This window comes from Sardina pilchardus, chromosome 2 (assembly GCF_963854185.1).
Source record: "Sardina pilchardus chromosome 2, fSarPil1.1, whole genome shotgun sequence".
Lineage (NCBI taxonomy): Eukaryota > Metazoa > Chordata > Actinopteri > Clupeiformes > Clupeidae > Sardina > Sardina pilchardus.
In genome coordinates this window covers 46,380,943-46,395,942 of record NC_084995.1, presented here as the reverse complement: position 1 = coordinate 46,395,942, position 15,000 = coordinate 46,380,943, and the positions used below count along the sequence as shown (strand labels likewise).

The window sequence follows — 15,000 nt, the reverse complement described above, 5'->3', positions numbered from 1 at the left end:
AGTGATCAGATCAGATATTGATCAGTAGAGTGTTAAGCTACAGATCAGATATTGATCAGTAGAGTGTTAAGTGATCAGATCAGATATTGATCAGTAGAGTGTTAAGTGATCAGATCAGATGGCCAGACTTGACACTTGACTTGGACTCCCAAAACATTTTTTGTGAGCATCTCTGGTGTGGGTGTGAGTTTGTGAGTGTGTGTGTGTGTGTGTGTGTGTGTGTGTGTGTGTGTGTGTGTGTGTGTGTGTTAGTGCGTGAGTGTGTGTGTGTGTGTGTGTGTGTTAGAGCGTGCGTGCGTTACCTGAACCATGTACCGCCTGTAGTCGTGTCTCAGCTCCTGCTGGAGTTGGTGTTTTTTTCTTTCATACTCCTCTCCTAGAGGTAAACTCAAACCTACACACTCCTCTACACACACACACACAGAGGGAGAGAGAAAGAGCACATGTAAAAACACACACACACACACACACACACACACACACACACACACACACACACACAGCATTTAAGTGTTGTGCATGAACGCGTTCAAAATTGAACACGTTAATTTTTCTGTGAACGTTGAACTGAACGCAACACATTTGCAAATAATGAATTTGAATGTGAATTCGCTCAGATTATGTGAAATGAACGACGAACGTCACTGCTAAGGTCCAATAAAACGTTACGGAATTTGTTTTGTCCTGAAAAGTCGAGTGACACTATCTGCTGGCATTTTAGAAACAGCATGTCGTTGTCACACTCACTGCCCACGGGCGCCACTCCTAAACTACAGCTTTGCACTACAATACATTAGCCTACCCATGATCACGTTACGCATGATGCATTGTACACATATGGAACCACTGCTATGTGAATACAATCGCGCAAAAATTCCGCACTTATCAGTGATGATCGAGGGATGTATAAAGTGTGTTCAAAGAGCCCTACAGTATGTCACTGAACAGTCCCATCGCTGCAGGTAATGCAGCAAGGCTATAGCCTCCTCCATACTCCCGGTGTAAAAAATACACTCTTCCGCTGTCAGGCATGCACAGCTGACACATTTATTAGTATTAATTATTAATAAATGCCCCGTCGTATTTATTAGGTGTGTCGGTATCTGCCCAGCGGAACAAAGCCCAATTTACGGACATTCTAAATTGGATCAGAACAGCTGGCTGTAACCTACTCCGCATATGCGTCTGAATGTCCGCTACCGTCAGAAACAGATTTTCATTCAAATGAACTGAACTTGAACTAGTTAAAAATTAAAAATGGCGAACTATGAACGTGAACAGTTCACTTTGCACGTGTGTGAACTGAACTTTGAACTATTTATTGAAAAGTGCGAACGTGCACAACACTGCAGCATATAAACACGCACGCGCACGCACACACACACACACACACACACACAGAGAGCATAAACAAACACACACACAAAAACAGAGAGAGCATATAAACAAACACACACACAAACAGAGAGCATATAAACACACACACACACACACACACAAACACACACACACACACACACACACAAACACAAACACAGAGAGCATATACTGTAAACACACACACACACACACACACATACACACACAAACACAGAGAGCATATAAACACACACACACACACACACACACACACACACAAACACAGAGAGCATATAAACACACACACACACACACACACACACACACACATACAGAGAGCATATAAACAAACAAACACACACCCACCTTTGTTGGGTGTTGTCTTCCATAATGGCAGGGTAATGTTTTCTTTCAACTGATCCCCTCTCACACCTCTCCTCTAAAAACACACACACACAAAGTTGCTATATTTAATACACACACACACACACACACACATATCCACACAAAGTTACTACATTTAACACACACCACATCCACACAAAGTTACTACATTTAACACACACACACACACACACACAGTTACTATATTTAACATACATCCACACAGAGTTACTATACTTAACACACACACACACACACACACTGTACATCCACACAAAGTTGCTATATTTAACACACACACATCCACACAAAGTTACTATATTTAACACACACACACACACACACACAAATGTATCATATTGCATATTACACAAATGTACTAAACTGTATACACACACAAATTTGCCATATTGCATATTACATAGTCACCAAACTACACACGCACAGACACACAGACACACAGACACACACACACAAGGGCTGTCAAAATTGCTCAAAAATGACGTTCGACTATTCGCTCTAAAAAAGACATATATATTCGAACCATTCGAACATCTGGATACGCATTTTGCCAATGACGCCGCATTACGTCAATAACAGGACAAAATAATACAAAGAGAAATACGTACTTGTAATAGTTAGATTGTTTAAAATTACACTGATTTGGCAACGTATAACCTACTCAAAAACAAGTACATCAACTGATGCTCAAGACCGCAGACCTCACTCACTCTCGCTCGCTCACACACACTCTCGCTCTCGCCAACACCCTTGCGCTCTCTGCGTAGAACGGTTCAAATAAACAACAACGATAAACAAAATGTTGAGCGCTGATCAAGAGTTTTGTGGAAGCAATTTAAGGTTGTGACTCTTGTCCCAAATATAGCAGGCTTCATTCAGTGATTGAGACCAATATTATTAACATTAGGCTAATTGACGTAATATAACCGACTTTCATTTCACATGTGCTGATCCATTGCGTTGGACAGTCGTTAATCAGCTTCTCAGTTCTCAATCCCAAAAGTTGTTTGGATTCTATAGGTGACTGTTCCACGGCTAGGAATAGTCCACCTCATTGCTTGACAGAACTCCCTGAGGCCTGCACCATCCAGGACACTGATCGCTCTCGTGTCCCTCCAAATGAGCGTACTTCATTTCAGTGTGATGGCTTGTGGCAGGCGGTGCAGAAGAAGTGCCTCTCTGTGCTGCGGTCCAGTTGGGCTCTGCATGCTCTGCCATCCTTCATGTAGTCCATTTTCAACAGTGACTCTGTGCTGGACCACAGTGAGACTCACCTGTCCCCTCACACTCACCTGTCCCCTCACACTCACCTGTCCCCTTAGACTCACCTGTCCCCTCAGACTCACCTGTCTCCTCAGACTCACCTGTCTCCTCACCTGTCCCCTCAGACTCACCTGTCCCCTCAGACTCACCTATCCCCTCACCTGTCCCCTCACCTGTCCCCTCAGACTCACCTGTCTCCTCAGACTCACCTGTCCCCTCACCTGTCCCCTCAGACTCACCTGTCCCCTCACCTGTCTCCTCACCTGTCCCCTCAGACTCACCTGTCTCCTCAGACTCACCTGTCTCCTCACCTGTCCCCTCAGACTCACCTGTCCCCTCAGACTCACCTGTCTCCTCACCTGTCCCCTCAGACTCACCTGTCTCCTCACCTGTCCCCTCAGACTCACCTGTCTCCTCACCTGTCCCCTCAGACTCACCTGTCCCCTCAGACTCACCTATCCCCTCACCTGTCTCCTCACCTGTCTCCTCAGACTCACCTGTCCCCTCAGACTCACCTGTCTCCTCAGACTCACCTGTCTCCTCACCTGTCCCCTCAGACTCACCTGTCCCCTCAGACTCACCTGTCTCCTCACCTGTCCCCTCAGACTCACCTGTCCCCTCACCTGTCCCCTCACCTGTCTCCTCACCTGTCCCCTCAGACTCACCTGTCCCCTCAGACTCACCTGTCTCCTCACCTGTCCCCTCAGACTCACCTGTCCCCTCAGACTCACCTGTCTCCTCAGACTCACCTGTCTCCTCACCTGTCTCCTCAGACTCACCTGTCCCCTCAGACTCACCTGTCTCCTCAGACTCACCTGTCTCCTCACCTGTCCCCTCAGACTCACCTGTCCCCTCAGACTCACCTGTCCCATCACCTGTCCCCTCAGACTCACCTGTCCCCTCACCTGTCCCCTCACCTGTCTCCTCACCTGTCCCCTCAGACTCACCTGTCCCCTCAGACTCACCTATCCCCTCACCTGTCCCCTCACCTGTCCCCTCAGACTCACCTGTCTCCTCAGACTCACCTGTCCCCTCACCTGTCCCCTCAGACTCACCTGTCCCCTCACCTGTCTCCTCACCTGTCCCCTCAGACTCACCTGTCCCCTCAGACTCACCTGTCTCCTCAGACTCACCTGTCCCCTCACCTGTCCCCTCAGACTCACCTGTCCCCTCACCTGTCTCCTCACCTGTCCCCTCAGACTCACCTGTCCCCTCAGACTCACCTGTCTCCTCAGACTCACCTATCCCCTCACCTGTCTCCTCAGACTCACCTGTCCCCTCAGACTCACCTGTCCCCTCAGACTCACCTGTCCCCTCACCTGTCCCCTCAGACTCACCTGTCCCCGACCCCTCAGGCTCTCACTCTACCACGGGCGTGTTTTTACACATTTGAATATCAATTTTCACCTTTGAATTTCTGTTTTTTTTTAAAACAATTTGACGATAAATTTGAATTTAGAATATTCGTTGACAGCCCTAACACACACACACACACACACACACACACACACTTACCATATTCCATATCACACAGTTACTATACCACACACACACACACACACACACACACAAACACAAACACACATTTACCATATTCCATATCACACAGTTACTATACCACAAACACAAACACACACACACAAACATAAACACAAACACAAACACAAACACAAACACACACACACACATGTGCCATATTGCATACCACACAAAGTTACTATACCACACACACACACACACACACACACACACACACACACACACACACACCCTGATCTCCATATAGGGAGGTTCCTGCAGCAACAGAGTGGCTTTGTCCTTGGCCACCCTCTCCCTCTGCTCCATCAGAAACTTCTCCAGCTCCTCCTCCATCTGCCTCACACACACACACATACACACACACACACACACACACACACACACACACACACACACACACAGAGAGAGATATAGAGAGAGAGATCCTCACCAAGTACAGGCTGAGTGACCACAGTAGCCATTCACCCCTTGCCTATGATGTCATAAAAGTGCGCGCCACAGCAAAATAGCTAGCTGGACAGCAAGAAGACGAGTCGAATCAATGGGTTCTGATGGGACGTATAGCATAGCTCAGAGATTATAGTGAAATTGAACCTTCATAATGCCCTTCCACCACTGCTAGCATATTGTTTGTAATGAATCAACATCCGATTACTTGATACAGATATATTTTGCTTATTTTGTTTTCTTGAGTGTTTCGGGAGTATTTCAACCACGATTGCACTGTCATCTAGTCAGTCTACTAAGCTCAGCAAGGGTTGTTATAGCAACCATAAACTCTGAATGGGACGGCGCGTTTAACGAGTTCAGTGCTAGGATAAACGTTAGCTAGGATAGCTAATATTACACTCTGTCTCAAACCGACTACTTCCGTGAGTACACTTTCGTGCAGCACCCTATGTGCCCTGTGTGCTTACTGGCATAGTGTGCACATTTTAACAGAATAGTGTCTCATGTCAAACGCTAACCTCCGTGCACTTCACGGAAATGACGATCGTAACGTTTAAATATGATTTTATTGGTGTCCTCAATTCCACCGTGACATGGTCGTACTGTGTCAAAACATGAACAGTTTATGTTGTAACTTGCTTGTACCTCTGTAAATTGTGTTTTCCACTGCTGCTGATTCAGATTTCTCTACCGCGATTTCTACGAGTTTGAAAATACTCCCTCCCCTTCCGTTATATAGCCAAGATGGCGTCCGTTAAGGGCGAAAAGTGTCCATCGTTCCACACTCAACTTTTTGACCGTTATGAGTGCACCATCCGGGGACTTGCAGTGCCCTTCGTGTCGTTCGAAGTTTCAGTGTGAACACCCTCACGCACTCAAATTAAGTATTTTAAGTGCAGAAGTGCGCCAATTGATACACAGTGATAGTGTTCAATGACAGCTAACGTTATTTCATATACTGATATGTTATGTTTTGACTATGTTACATCTGTTAAGAGCATTACAAATAAAGTGGCCAAATCGGTTTGAAATATTTTAGCCCAGAAATACTTAATATGGGTGTTAATATACAGTAGGCTAATATTAACAGTAGACTACAATCTAGCTGCCCTATGTTAGTGCTGTTATCACTAGTTTAATAACTATGTAAATTTGCGATCACAACCCATTTCACCTTACAACACCACTGGCATGTTTATATGACTACCAGACGCTGACCAAAGTAATACATTGAACTACAAAAGATGTTAAAGTGAAGGTGTTCACTTCTTCATATGTAATTTGCCGTACATCTATCTTTCACAAAGTGACGTTTCAGCAAGGGGTGAATAGAGATAGGCAGACACAAGAAATCATGGCTGCCCAAAGAGCAAAGGACAAGTGGCCACTGTATGACAGGGGAGGTATAGAGTCAGAGGTGCACTTTCTGTTACACTGTGACAAATATCGGTCCCAAAGAGACAAATACCTCAACAATTTGAACAACATCATTCCAAATTTCACAAAACTAGAGGAAGAGAAACAACTTGCCGTAGTTTTGGGTGAGAACACCAGCACATGCATACTGGCAGCCAGTTCTGTGTCCTCACTCCATAACCAGAGAGAAGGCATTACCTAAGATAATCCCCCCACCACATCCACCCTTCAACACAACACTGCCCCCCACACTCCATAACCAGAGAGAAGGTATTACCTAAAATAATCCCCCCACCACATCCACCCTTCAACACAACACTGCCCCCCACACTCCATAACCAGAGAGAAGGTATTACTTAAGATAATCCCCCCACCACATCCACCCTTCAACACAACACTGCCCCCTACACTATCTGTCTGTTACACCATCTCTCCTGTTTGTTTTGTTTTGTTGTTCTGTCTTGGTTCCCCTGTGCATGACAATAGTTTTGTATGGTTGTGATATGCTTGCTGTGTGTGTGTGTGTGTGTGTGTGTGTGTGTGTTTGTGTAGGCTATGTGTGTGTTTGTGTGTGTGTGTGCGCATGATTTCGCTGATTTCCATTGATTCATGTGATATGTGTCTTGATGTTTTGTATGTTAGCGCGTTCTGTGCTTTTGTGATACTGTGTTATCTCTGTAACACTAGTTTTGGCAACATTGTGCAAACAGTCATCCTAATAAAGCTCCTTTTAATTTAATTTAATTTAATTTAATTTAATTTAATTTAATTGAGAGAGAGAGAGAGAGAGAGAGAGAGAGAGAGAGAGAGAGAGAGAGAGAGAGAGAGAGAGAGAGAGAGAGAGAGAGGGAGAGGGAGAGGGGGGGTAATCAGCATAGACTCCAGAGCCCATCACTGGCATGTCCATGTAGCGTTGGTCGTTCCTCTGCGCGATGACGCCATGGCTATCACGTCAGGGCTGTTGTTAGGGCAACCACGGAGCGCTAACACGCTAAGCTACAACTACAACTAGCTAAACTGGGTACCAGCGCAGAAAGAGCGCTCTCCAATCCAGTCATCTTTGTTCTATATTAGATGCAGAGCTGCCAGTGCGTAGACAATATCATTGTAAAGCTACGGTGGGGGCGATGTTGACCTTAACATTAACGAGCATGGCTGTTTTGCCATTACGTTGACATTAACGTTAACATTACTCGTTAACTTATCGCTTGCTAGCTGCTGTGATAGGGGAGAAGGGTCGCAGCATCGTATCAGATAACGTTTACTTTTAACGCTAACGTTTTCCACTGCCACTCAGCTTTGGTACGACATGGGAATGAAAGGCAACCACTTGTTGCAATGTTAGCCACAAATGGCCGACACACGTCCACAGAGCTTTGGTTAGCAAGTTGTCATCTGATGACACCGGATGGAACGCTAATAAGGATTCTGAAAATACCGAAAACAACATGCGACAACTTATGGTACAATCTCCTTTCGGGACCAACTCTAAGTGTACAACATGACAGGCACCACAATGTTCATAATTCAAGAAATAAATAAAGAAATACCTCAATGCTCCAAAACTGGGTTAAGACCATAGACTGTAAAAAATAGGTTAAGACACTATTCCACTGCCACCCCCGGATTACACCAGGCTTGCTTTCACGACTGCTGTCATGCTGGCCGGTTATTCTTTGGTCACTGCTATTTACCAATTTACGGTTCCCATTGACTTCCATTCAACACATCAACACAATGTGCTCAAACCGCCGCTGACTTATGCCAGCAACCATTTCACTTTGATAATAAACCACAGTTTGGTACAAGATATACAGCAAGAATAACATCATTTAGCTAAAGCAATGTGGAGAAGATTTATGCAAAAGTGTTAGTCCCTGTGCCCATTGCTCAAATGTATGATAATTTAAAATCGAATGTCAGAGTAATCAAATTCCAAAACATGCTACCTTAATGATACACTACAATGTATAGAGGAACGAAGTTTAAACACAATATATCAGATGGATCAGAAGAATAATGAGTATAGAAGTATATAAGAGTATTCGACGGGTGCTTATTTTAAATATAATGGGCTACATTCTTTACTGTCTATGGCTACATATTTCACGGCCACTAGATGGCGGCATGGCACTGCGACGCCTTCGGGCCCAATTTGGTTGTAGAGCAAGTAGTGAAATGGCGCCATCTGGTGGCTGTTCAGCGCAATAGCGCCATTCAATATTCAATTTAAAAGGAAATTATGGTATGACTAATTATTCGTGTAATCCTTCCAATATAGTGTTTTTATTTTTAAACTTCATTCATTCCTTTATATACTTTGATGTAATATGAAGGTACGTTTTGAGCTCTGACATAATAAGGATAAACGGCCTTGGTTAATGGAACCAGAGTCTCGCTATCCGGCAAAATAATCTTTGGTCACCGCCATTTAGTGCGTTGCGGCTCCCATTGACTTCCACTGAACACATGTAAACGAAATGTCAATTGTGTGCTCAAAAACTAACGCTGCTGACTTAAGCCAGCAACCATTTCACTTTGATAATAAACTACATTTTCATCCGAAATATGCACAGCGAGAATGACACAATTTGGTAAACACAACGTGAAAAAATTTAAGGGAGAAGAAAAATTGCAGATGCGTGATTCCATGGCCATTGCATTCTTCATTGACCAGGCGTCATGTAGGCTGAGTGAACCCTGCCTGAACTTCCGGGGAATTAGAATTTCGCCCGGCAGCTCAGGCTGGATACCAGCAGATCTACTTTTGCTGTTTCATTGCCAGAACCTTTGGCTCCAATCAGAAACGGCCATACTCTAGTCCTGGCACGCTATTGGCCGGTGACGTGACGATAACGAAACTTAAGCAGCAACGAAACGAAAGCAGCAGCCGCTGTCGCTTCAGTTTTAGAAGAGTCAGAGTAATTACATTCAAAATGCTACTTTAATGATACACCACAATTTATAAAGGAACGAAGTATGAAAAGAAAAACACAATTTATTAGATGGATCACCCAAACGATTTGTGACAAAGTACAACAAAAAGTTGAGGGCACATCTATTCCAATCGTGGTAATGGGTGTTGAATATTCCATGAACACTAGATGGCAGCATGACGCAGGAAATAAAGTGGGCTGAGTCATGTTGCTAAGTATGTATATATACAGTATGTACTATTTTGATCCCTTATTGGGCTCTGCATTTATCCCAATTGGTGAACACAGCACGCAGTGAATACACAGTGAGGTGAAGCACACACTTACCCAGAGCAGTGAGCTGCCTGCTCAACACACACACACACACAGTGAGGTGAAGCACACACTAACCCAGAGCAGTGAGCTGCCTGCCCATTCTTCACACTAATATATTCACACTAATATAGCCCAACATATTATTCACACTAATATAGCCGTTATATTCACACTGATATAGCCGTTATATTCACACTGATATAGCCGTTATATACTAATATGTTATTTTCATACTGATATAGCCCATTTACTGATATAGCCTGTTATATTCATGATATAGCCTGTTATATTCATATAGCCGTTATATACTAATATGTTATATTCATACTGATATAGCCCGCTATATTCATACTGATATAGCCAGTTATATACTAATATAGCCCGCTATATTCATACTGATATAGCCAGTTATATACTAATATAGCCCGTTATATTCATACTGATATAGCCAGTTATATACTAATATAGCCTGTTATATTCATACTGATATAGCCTGTTATATTCATACTAATAAAGCCTGTTATATTTATTAGAAAAGACACGGCCGTCGAACATTCTTGCTCTTCCTTACCAATTATTCTTCTAATCCATCTGTGGTGTTTTTCTTTTCAAACTTTGTTCCTTCATCAATTGGGGTGTATCATTAAGGTAGCCTACGTTTTTGAATGTCTCAACTCTGACATTCGACATTTACATATTCATGCGATGTCTCCACATTGCTTAAGCCCAGTCCTGTTTTTCTTGCTGTAGGCCTATCTTAATATATCTGTAGTTTATCATGGAAGTAATTGGGAGTCAATGGGAGACGTAATTCTCAGACTAGCGGTGATCTAATAATTTGCCTAGATGGTCTCAGGGCTATTATAGTGGCAGAGTTTGCAGTAGTTTCCCAGTTTTTCCTGGTTGTCTTTGAGCATGGTCACATACTTTGGTAAGCGCTACTATCCTTATACTGGTTCTGTGTTGATTCAGATATTTTTCTTTGTATGTATTGATACGAATCCTCTCTCTCCCTCTCTCTCTCTCTCTCTCTCTCTCTCTCTCTCTCTCTGGTGTCATGGAAGACAATGCAATCACTCGTATTGATGGATCCATAGAAATGTGACACCTAGTGGTGGCCTAAAGCATTGCGTGAAGCCCGTCTTGTGTTTGGCCTCAATCGGGTCGGTGTTCGAAGGCTGCCGAGCCAACCGACAGCAGGCAGTGGGTGGATGTGTTGGACTGCTGCACCAAACTCTTCTCAGGAGCGTGTCGACGTTGGACTTTGGTCGTGGACCTTGATCGCTGCGTGTCCTGGTGGAGGCGCTCGAAAGCCACACGCTGAACATAATCGACTCCCGAATCCGTGGGGTTCTTGACGCCCAGCGAGCTCGGCGGCCAACACACTTGTCGGTAAAGCAAAGATTCTGACCAGGGGCATTTAGCTCGCGCGCTTCCGCTGTGTACGTGTGGCTGTGAAGTTAGCAAAGACTTGTCTGGGTGCATATTATCATTATTATCCGTGCAATCTTGCTTGTTGTTGACACTGCGCATGACAGTTGCAATGTTGAGTCTCAAAACACGTGAACTCTTCCGGTGTGGTGACGTAAAGACATGCGACAAGACCTAAGAATATTGCGCGTCATCGGGGGTTGTAGTTGGCTGAGGAATTTCAGTAAGTAACACGAAAGAGAAGCGGAGCTTTGGACAAACATTTGGGTTTCGTCAACAGTGTCCGTTAATTCAGAGCTCTTTAACGGGAAAGCTGTCGGAGTGTTTGGACGGTGTCGTTGAAGCACGGGGCGGTTTCATGACATTGCGGAGGACTACAATGCCCATGCGCCACGGGGCTCTGCGCGCCGTTAGGTGCTGATAGAGGCAGCGGCTACGTCTGTCAGGAAAAAAACAAACCGCTTCCGTGTTGTTCCTCTTCAGCGACAGACACAAACAAGAGGAGCCCCGCGAGGAGAGACGCGGGGAGAGACGCGATTCCGCACAGTCCGCGAGACACCTAGAATGTTTTTGTAAGAGTGAGACGACGACTCGAGAGCAGCCATGTCGTCATCGCCGCCCGGCAGCAAGAAGAAAGACAAACGGATCCTGTCGGGCTCGTGCCCGGACCCCGCGTGCCAGGCGCGGCTCTTCTTCCCCGCTGCGGGCTCCGCCGCGTGCATCGAGTGCACCGAGTGCGGCCAGCGGCACGAGCAGCGGAGTCTGCAGCGCGTCGAGGAGGTGACGGACCCCGACGTCGTTCTACACAACCTGCTGCGGCACGCGCTGCTGGGCGTCACGGGCGCGCCCAAGAAGGGCCCCGAGCTCGTGAAGGTGGCGGGCCTGTCCAACTACCACTGCAAGCTGCTGTCGCCGACGCTCACGCGCTACGGCATGGACCGGCAGAGCGGCCAGGCGCGTCTCCTGAGCGACATGAACCAGGGCGACATGTTCGACTGCGCCCTATTGGCCGACCGCGCCTTCCTGATCGAGCGCGAGCACCTGGACTCGGCCGGCTACGGGCAGGACCGCTCGGGCTCGCTGCTCTACCTGCGTGACACGCTGGCCCAGGTGCGCGCCGCCAACGACCAGCAGGAGCGCCTGGTGCCCGTGCACGTGGACGGAGACGGCCACTGCCTGGTGCACGCCGTGTCGCGGGCGCTGGTCGGGCGCGAGCTGTTCTGGCACGCGCTCCGGGAGAACCTGCGCCGCCACTTCGCCGCGCGGCTGCCGCGCTACACGGCGCTCTTCGCCGACTTCATCGACGCCGCCGAGTGGGACGACATCATCAGCGAGTGCGACCCGCGCTTCACCCCGCCCGAGGGCGTGCCGCTGGGCCTACGCAACGTGCACGTGTTCGGACTCGCCAACGTGCTGCGCCGGCCGATCCTGCTGCTGGACTCGCTGAGCGGCATGAGCAGCCCGGGAGACTACAGCGCCACCTTCCTGCCGGGGCTGGTAGCGCCCGAGGACTGCCGCGATCGCCACGGCGACCTCAACAAGCCGCTGTGCCTGGCCTGGAGTAGCTCCGCCCACAACCACTACATCCCGCTGGTGGGGGTGCGGGGGGCGGGGTCGCCACGGTTACCCGCCCAGCTGCTGCCCAAGGCCTGGGGCGTGCCGCAGGAGCTGATTGGCCGCTACATGGCGCTGGACGCGGAGGGCGGCTGCGTGATTGGCGGAGAGCGCTCGCTGGGCGACGCCTACCTGCGGCGGCTGGTGGTCGCCATGGACGCGGTGTTTGAGAGCGAGCAGGGCGTGAGCGCCGCCCTGGTGGCCGACGTGCACCACTACGTGTTCCGCCGCAGGGGCGTCGTCGGGGCGACGCCGGAGGAAGTGACCTCGTCGGCGCGGCGATGGCTCTCCGAGGGCCGCCTGCACCGCTGCCTGGCCTGCGGGGGCGTGTCCGAGCTCAGCGTGCCGCGCGATTGGCTGGCGCCCGGCGGCAAGCTGCACTCATTGGCCGAGCGCACGCACGGCGCCCTCCAACCCGAGCGCAGCTACAGCTTCCCGCTGATGTCGCTGGTGTGTGTGTACGACTCCTCTAGCGCCGCCCTGGTGCCCGACTACACGCGCAGCTCCCCCGCCGCCTGCCACAGCTGCCACTCCTGCGCGCTGCGCCCGCTCTCGCCACACGGGGGCGTGCTGTACCGCGACGGCGACCGCACACACACGCCCAGCGCCCGCGGCAGCAAGTGCGGCTGCGGCTACAAGCACCACTGGGGCGGCCGCGAGTACGACAACCTGCCCGAGCCGCTGCCCGTCGCCATGGAGTGGGCGGGGCGCGTCGTCAGGGAGACGGTGTTCTGGTGGCAGTACGAGTCCGACGCGGCGCTCAACTCCAACGCCTACGAGGTGGCGGCGCGCCTGGTGGACACACACTTCCCCGGCGAGTTCGGCTCCGAGCCGCTCGTCCAGAAGGTGGTGACGTCCATCCTGCAGCAGACGGCCCGCCGGGGCCCTGACCAGTACCGGCCCGTGAGCCTGGAGCACGCGCACACACACACACACACACACACACACACGCCCCCCGCCGACACACACACACACACCCACACACACACACACACGCCCCCCGCCGACACACACACACACACACACACCCACGCAGAGCCGCCCTCCAAGATCATCCTGACCGGGCACACACACACACACACACGCACTCTGCACAAGGAGGAGCTCACCATGAGCAAGGCGGAGCTACGCTTGCAGCAGAGCATCAGAGACCACGCGCCTCTCACACAGCAGCGACACACACACACGCCCAAAGCTGACGGACACACACACGCTCACACACACACGCCCAAAGCTGACGGACCCGCACACACCCCTAAAGCTGACACACACACACACGCACACACTGCCTCGGCCACTTCCTCATCGTCGGCTCCGCCCACACCCACCAAGGCCACGCCCCCAGCCAGCGGCGAGAAGAAGATCCGTGTCACCACTAGTGACGGTCGCCAGGCAACGCTGACGCTGCAGCCGCGGACCAATCACACGGAGCTCCAGAGCGCCATCGCCGCAGCCTTCGCCATCCCACCTGCACGCCAGCGAATCAGAGCCGGCTTCCCGCCCAGGCCCCTCCTCCCCCCCGCCGACGCCTCCGACGACACGCCCGTCCCCCTCCAGCACGGAGAGAGAGTCAGCGTGGAGGTGTGTGTGTGTGTGTGTGTGTGTGTGTGTGTGTGGAGGTGTGTGTGTGTGTGTGTGTGTGTGTGTGTGTGTGTGTGTGCGTGGAGGTGTGTGTGTGTGTGTGTGTGTGTGTGTGTGTGTGTGTGTGTGTGTGTGTGGAGGTGTGTGTGTGTGTGTGTGTGTGTGTGTGTGTGTGTGTGTGTGTGTGTGTGGAGGTGTGTGTTAGTGCTGGGCGGTATGGGTAAAAATGTATATCACAGTATTTTTCAAAATTCTGACGGTTTCACGGTATATGGCGGTATTTTTTTCCCCATGCATAATGAGGTGTTCACAACATTTTCTACTGGTTGAGAGAGGAATTACTGCAGTATATTGACTTAGGATGGTCTATCTTACTGTCATGAGTGAATATTGTAGAATAATTCCACACTAGTAGGCCTAGTAATACAGGTTTGCATGGCCCCAATGATGCTGTTTACAGAGAGGCACTCATGATTCTAATGAGTAATTGCAGTCAACAGAACTTGTATTATGCAAATTTCACAAACATACTTTAAATCTACACTAGTAGTGCAACTTGCAATAATTATACTGCTTCAAGTTCAAGCCCAGGTACATTATACAGTTTTCAAGTAAATATATACAGGAAATATAAAACAAGTGTGACTGAAGAGATTACTCCGCTAATATGCTTCCTCTGTCAAATAGGCCC

General features: G+C 48.8%; 2 protein-coding genes across 2 annotated transcripts in view; one reads left to right on the top strand and one right to left on the bottom strand.

Annotated features, from left to right (window-relative positions):
- Positions 1–4,882, bottom strand: part of LOC134058798 (centrosome and spindle pole-associated protein 1-like) — a 25,046-nt gene extending 20,164 nt beyond the window's left edge. Inside the window, exons 1-3 of the mRNA XM_062515656.1 lie at positions 4,798–4,882; positions 1,726–1,798; positions 303–406 (exon numbers count right to left, since the gene is read on the bottom strand). Of these exons, the coding sequence (XP_062371640.1) occupies positions 303–406; positions 1,726–1,798; positions 4,798–4,872 (252 nt within the window). The 5' untranslated portion in view covers positions 4,873–4,882. The remainder of the gene's footprint in view (positions 1–302; positions 407–1,725; positions 1,799–4,797) is intronic.
- Positions 4,883–10,826: 5,944 nt separating this feature from the next.
- Positions 10,827–15,000, top strand: part of vcpip1 (valosin containing protein (p97)/p47 complex interacting protein 1) — a 12,519-nt gene continuing 8,345 nt past the window's right edge. The window contains exon 1 of the mRNA XM_062530829.1: positions 10,827–14,309. Coding sequence (XP_062386813.1) covers positions 11,718–14,309 — 2,592 coding nt within the window. The 5' untranslated portion in view covers positions 10,827–11,717. The remainder of the gene's footprint in view (positions 14,310–15,000) is intronic.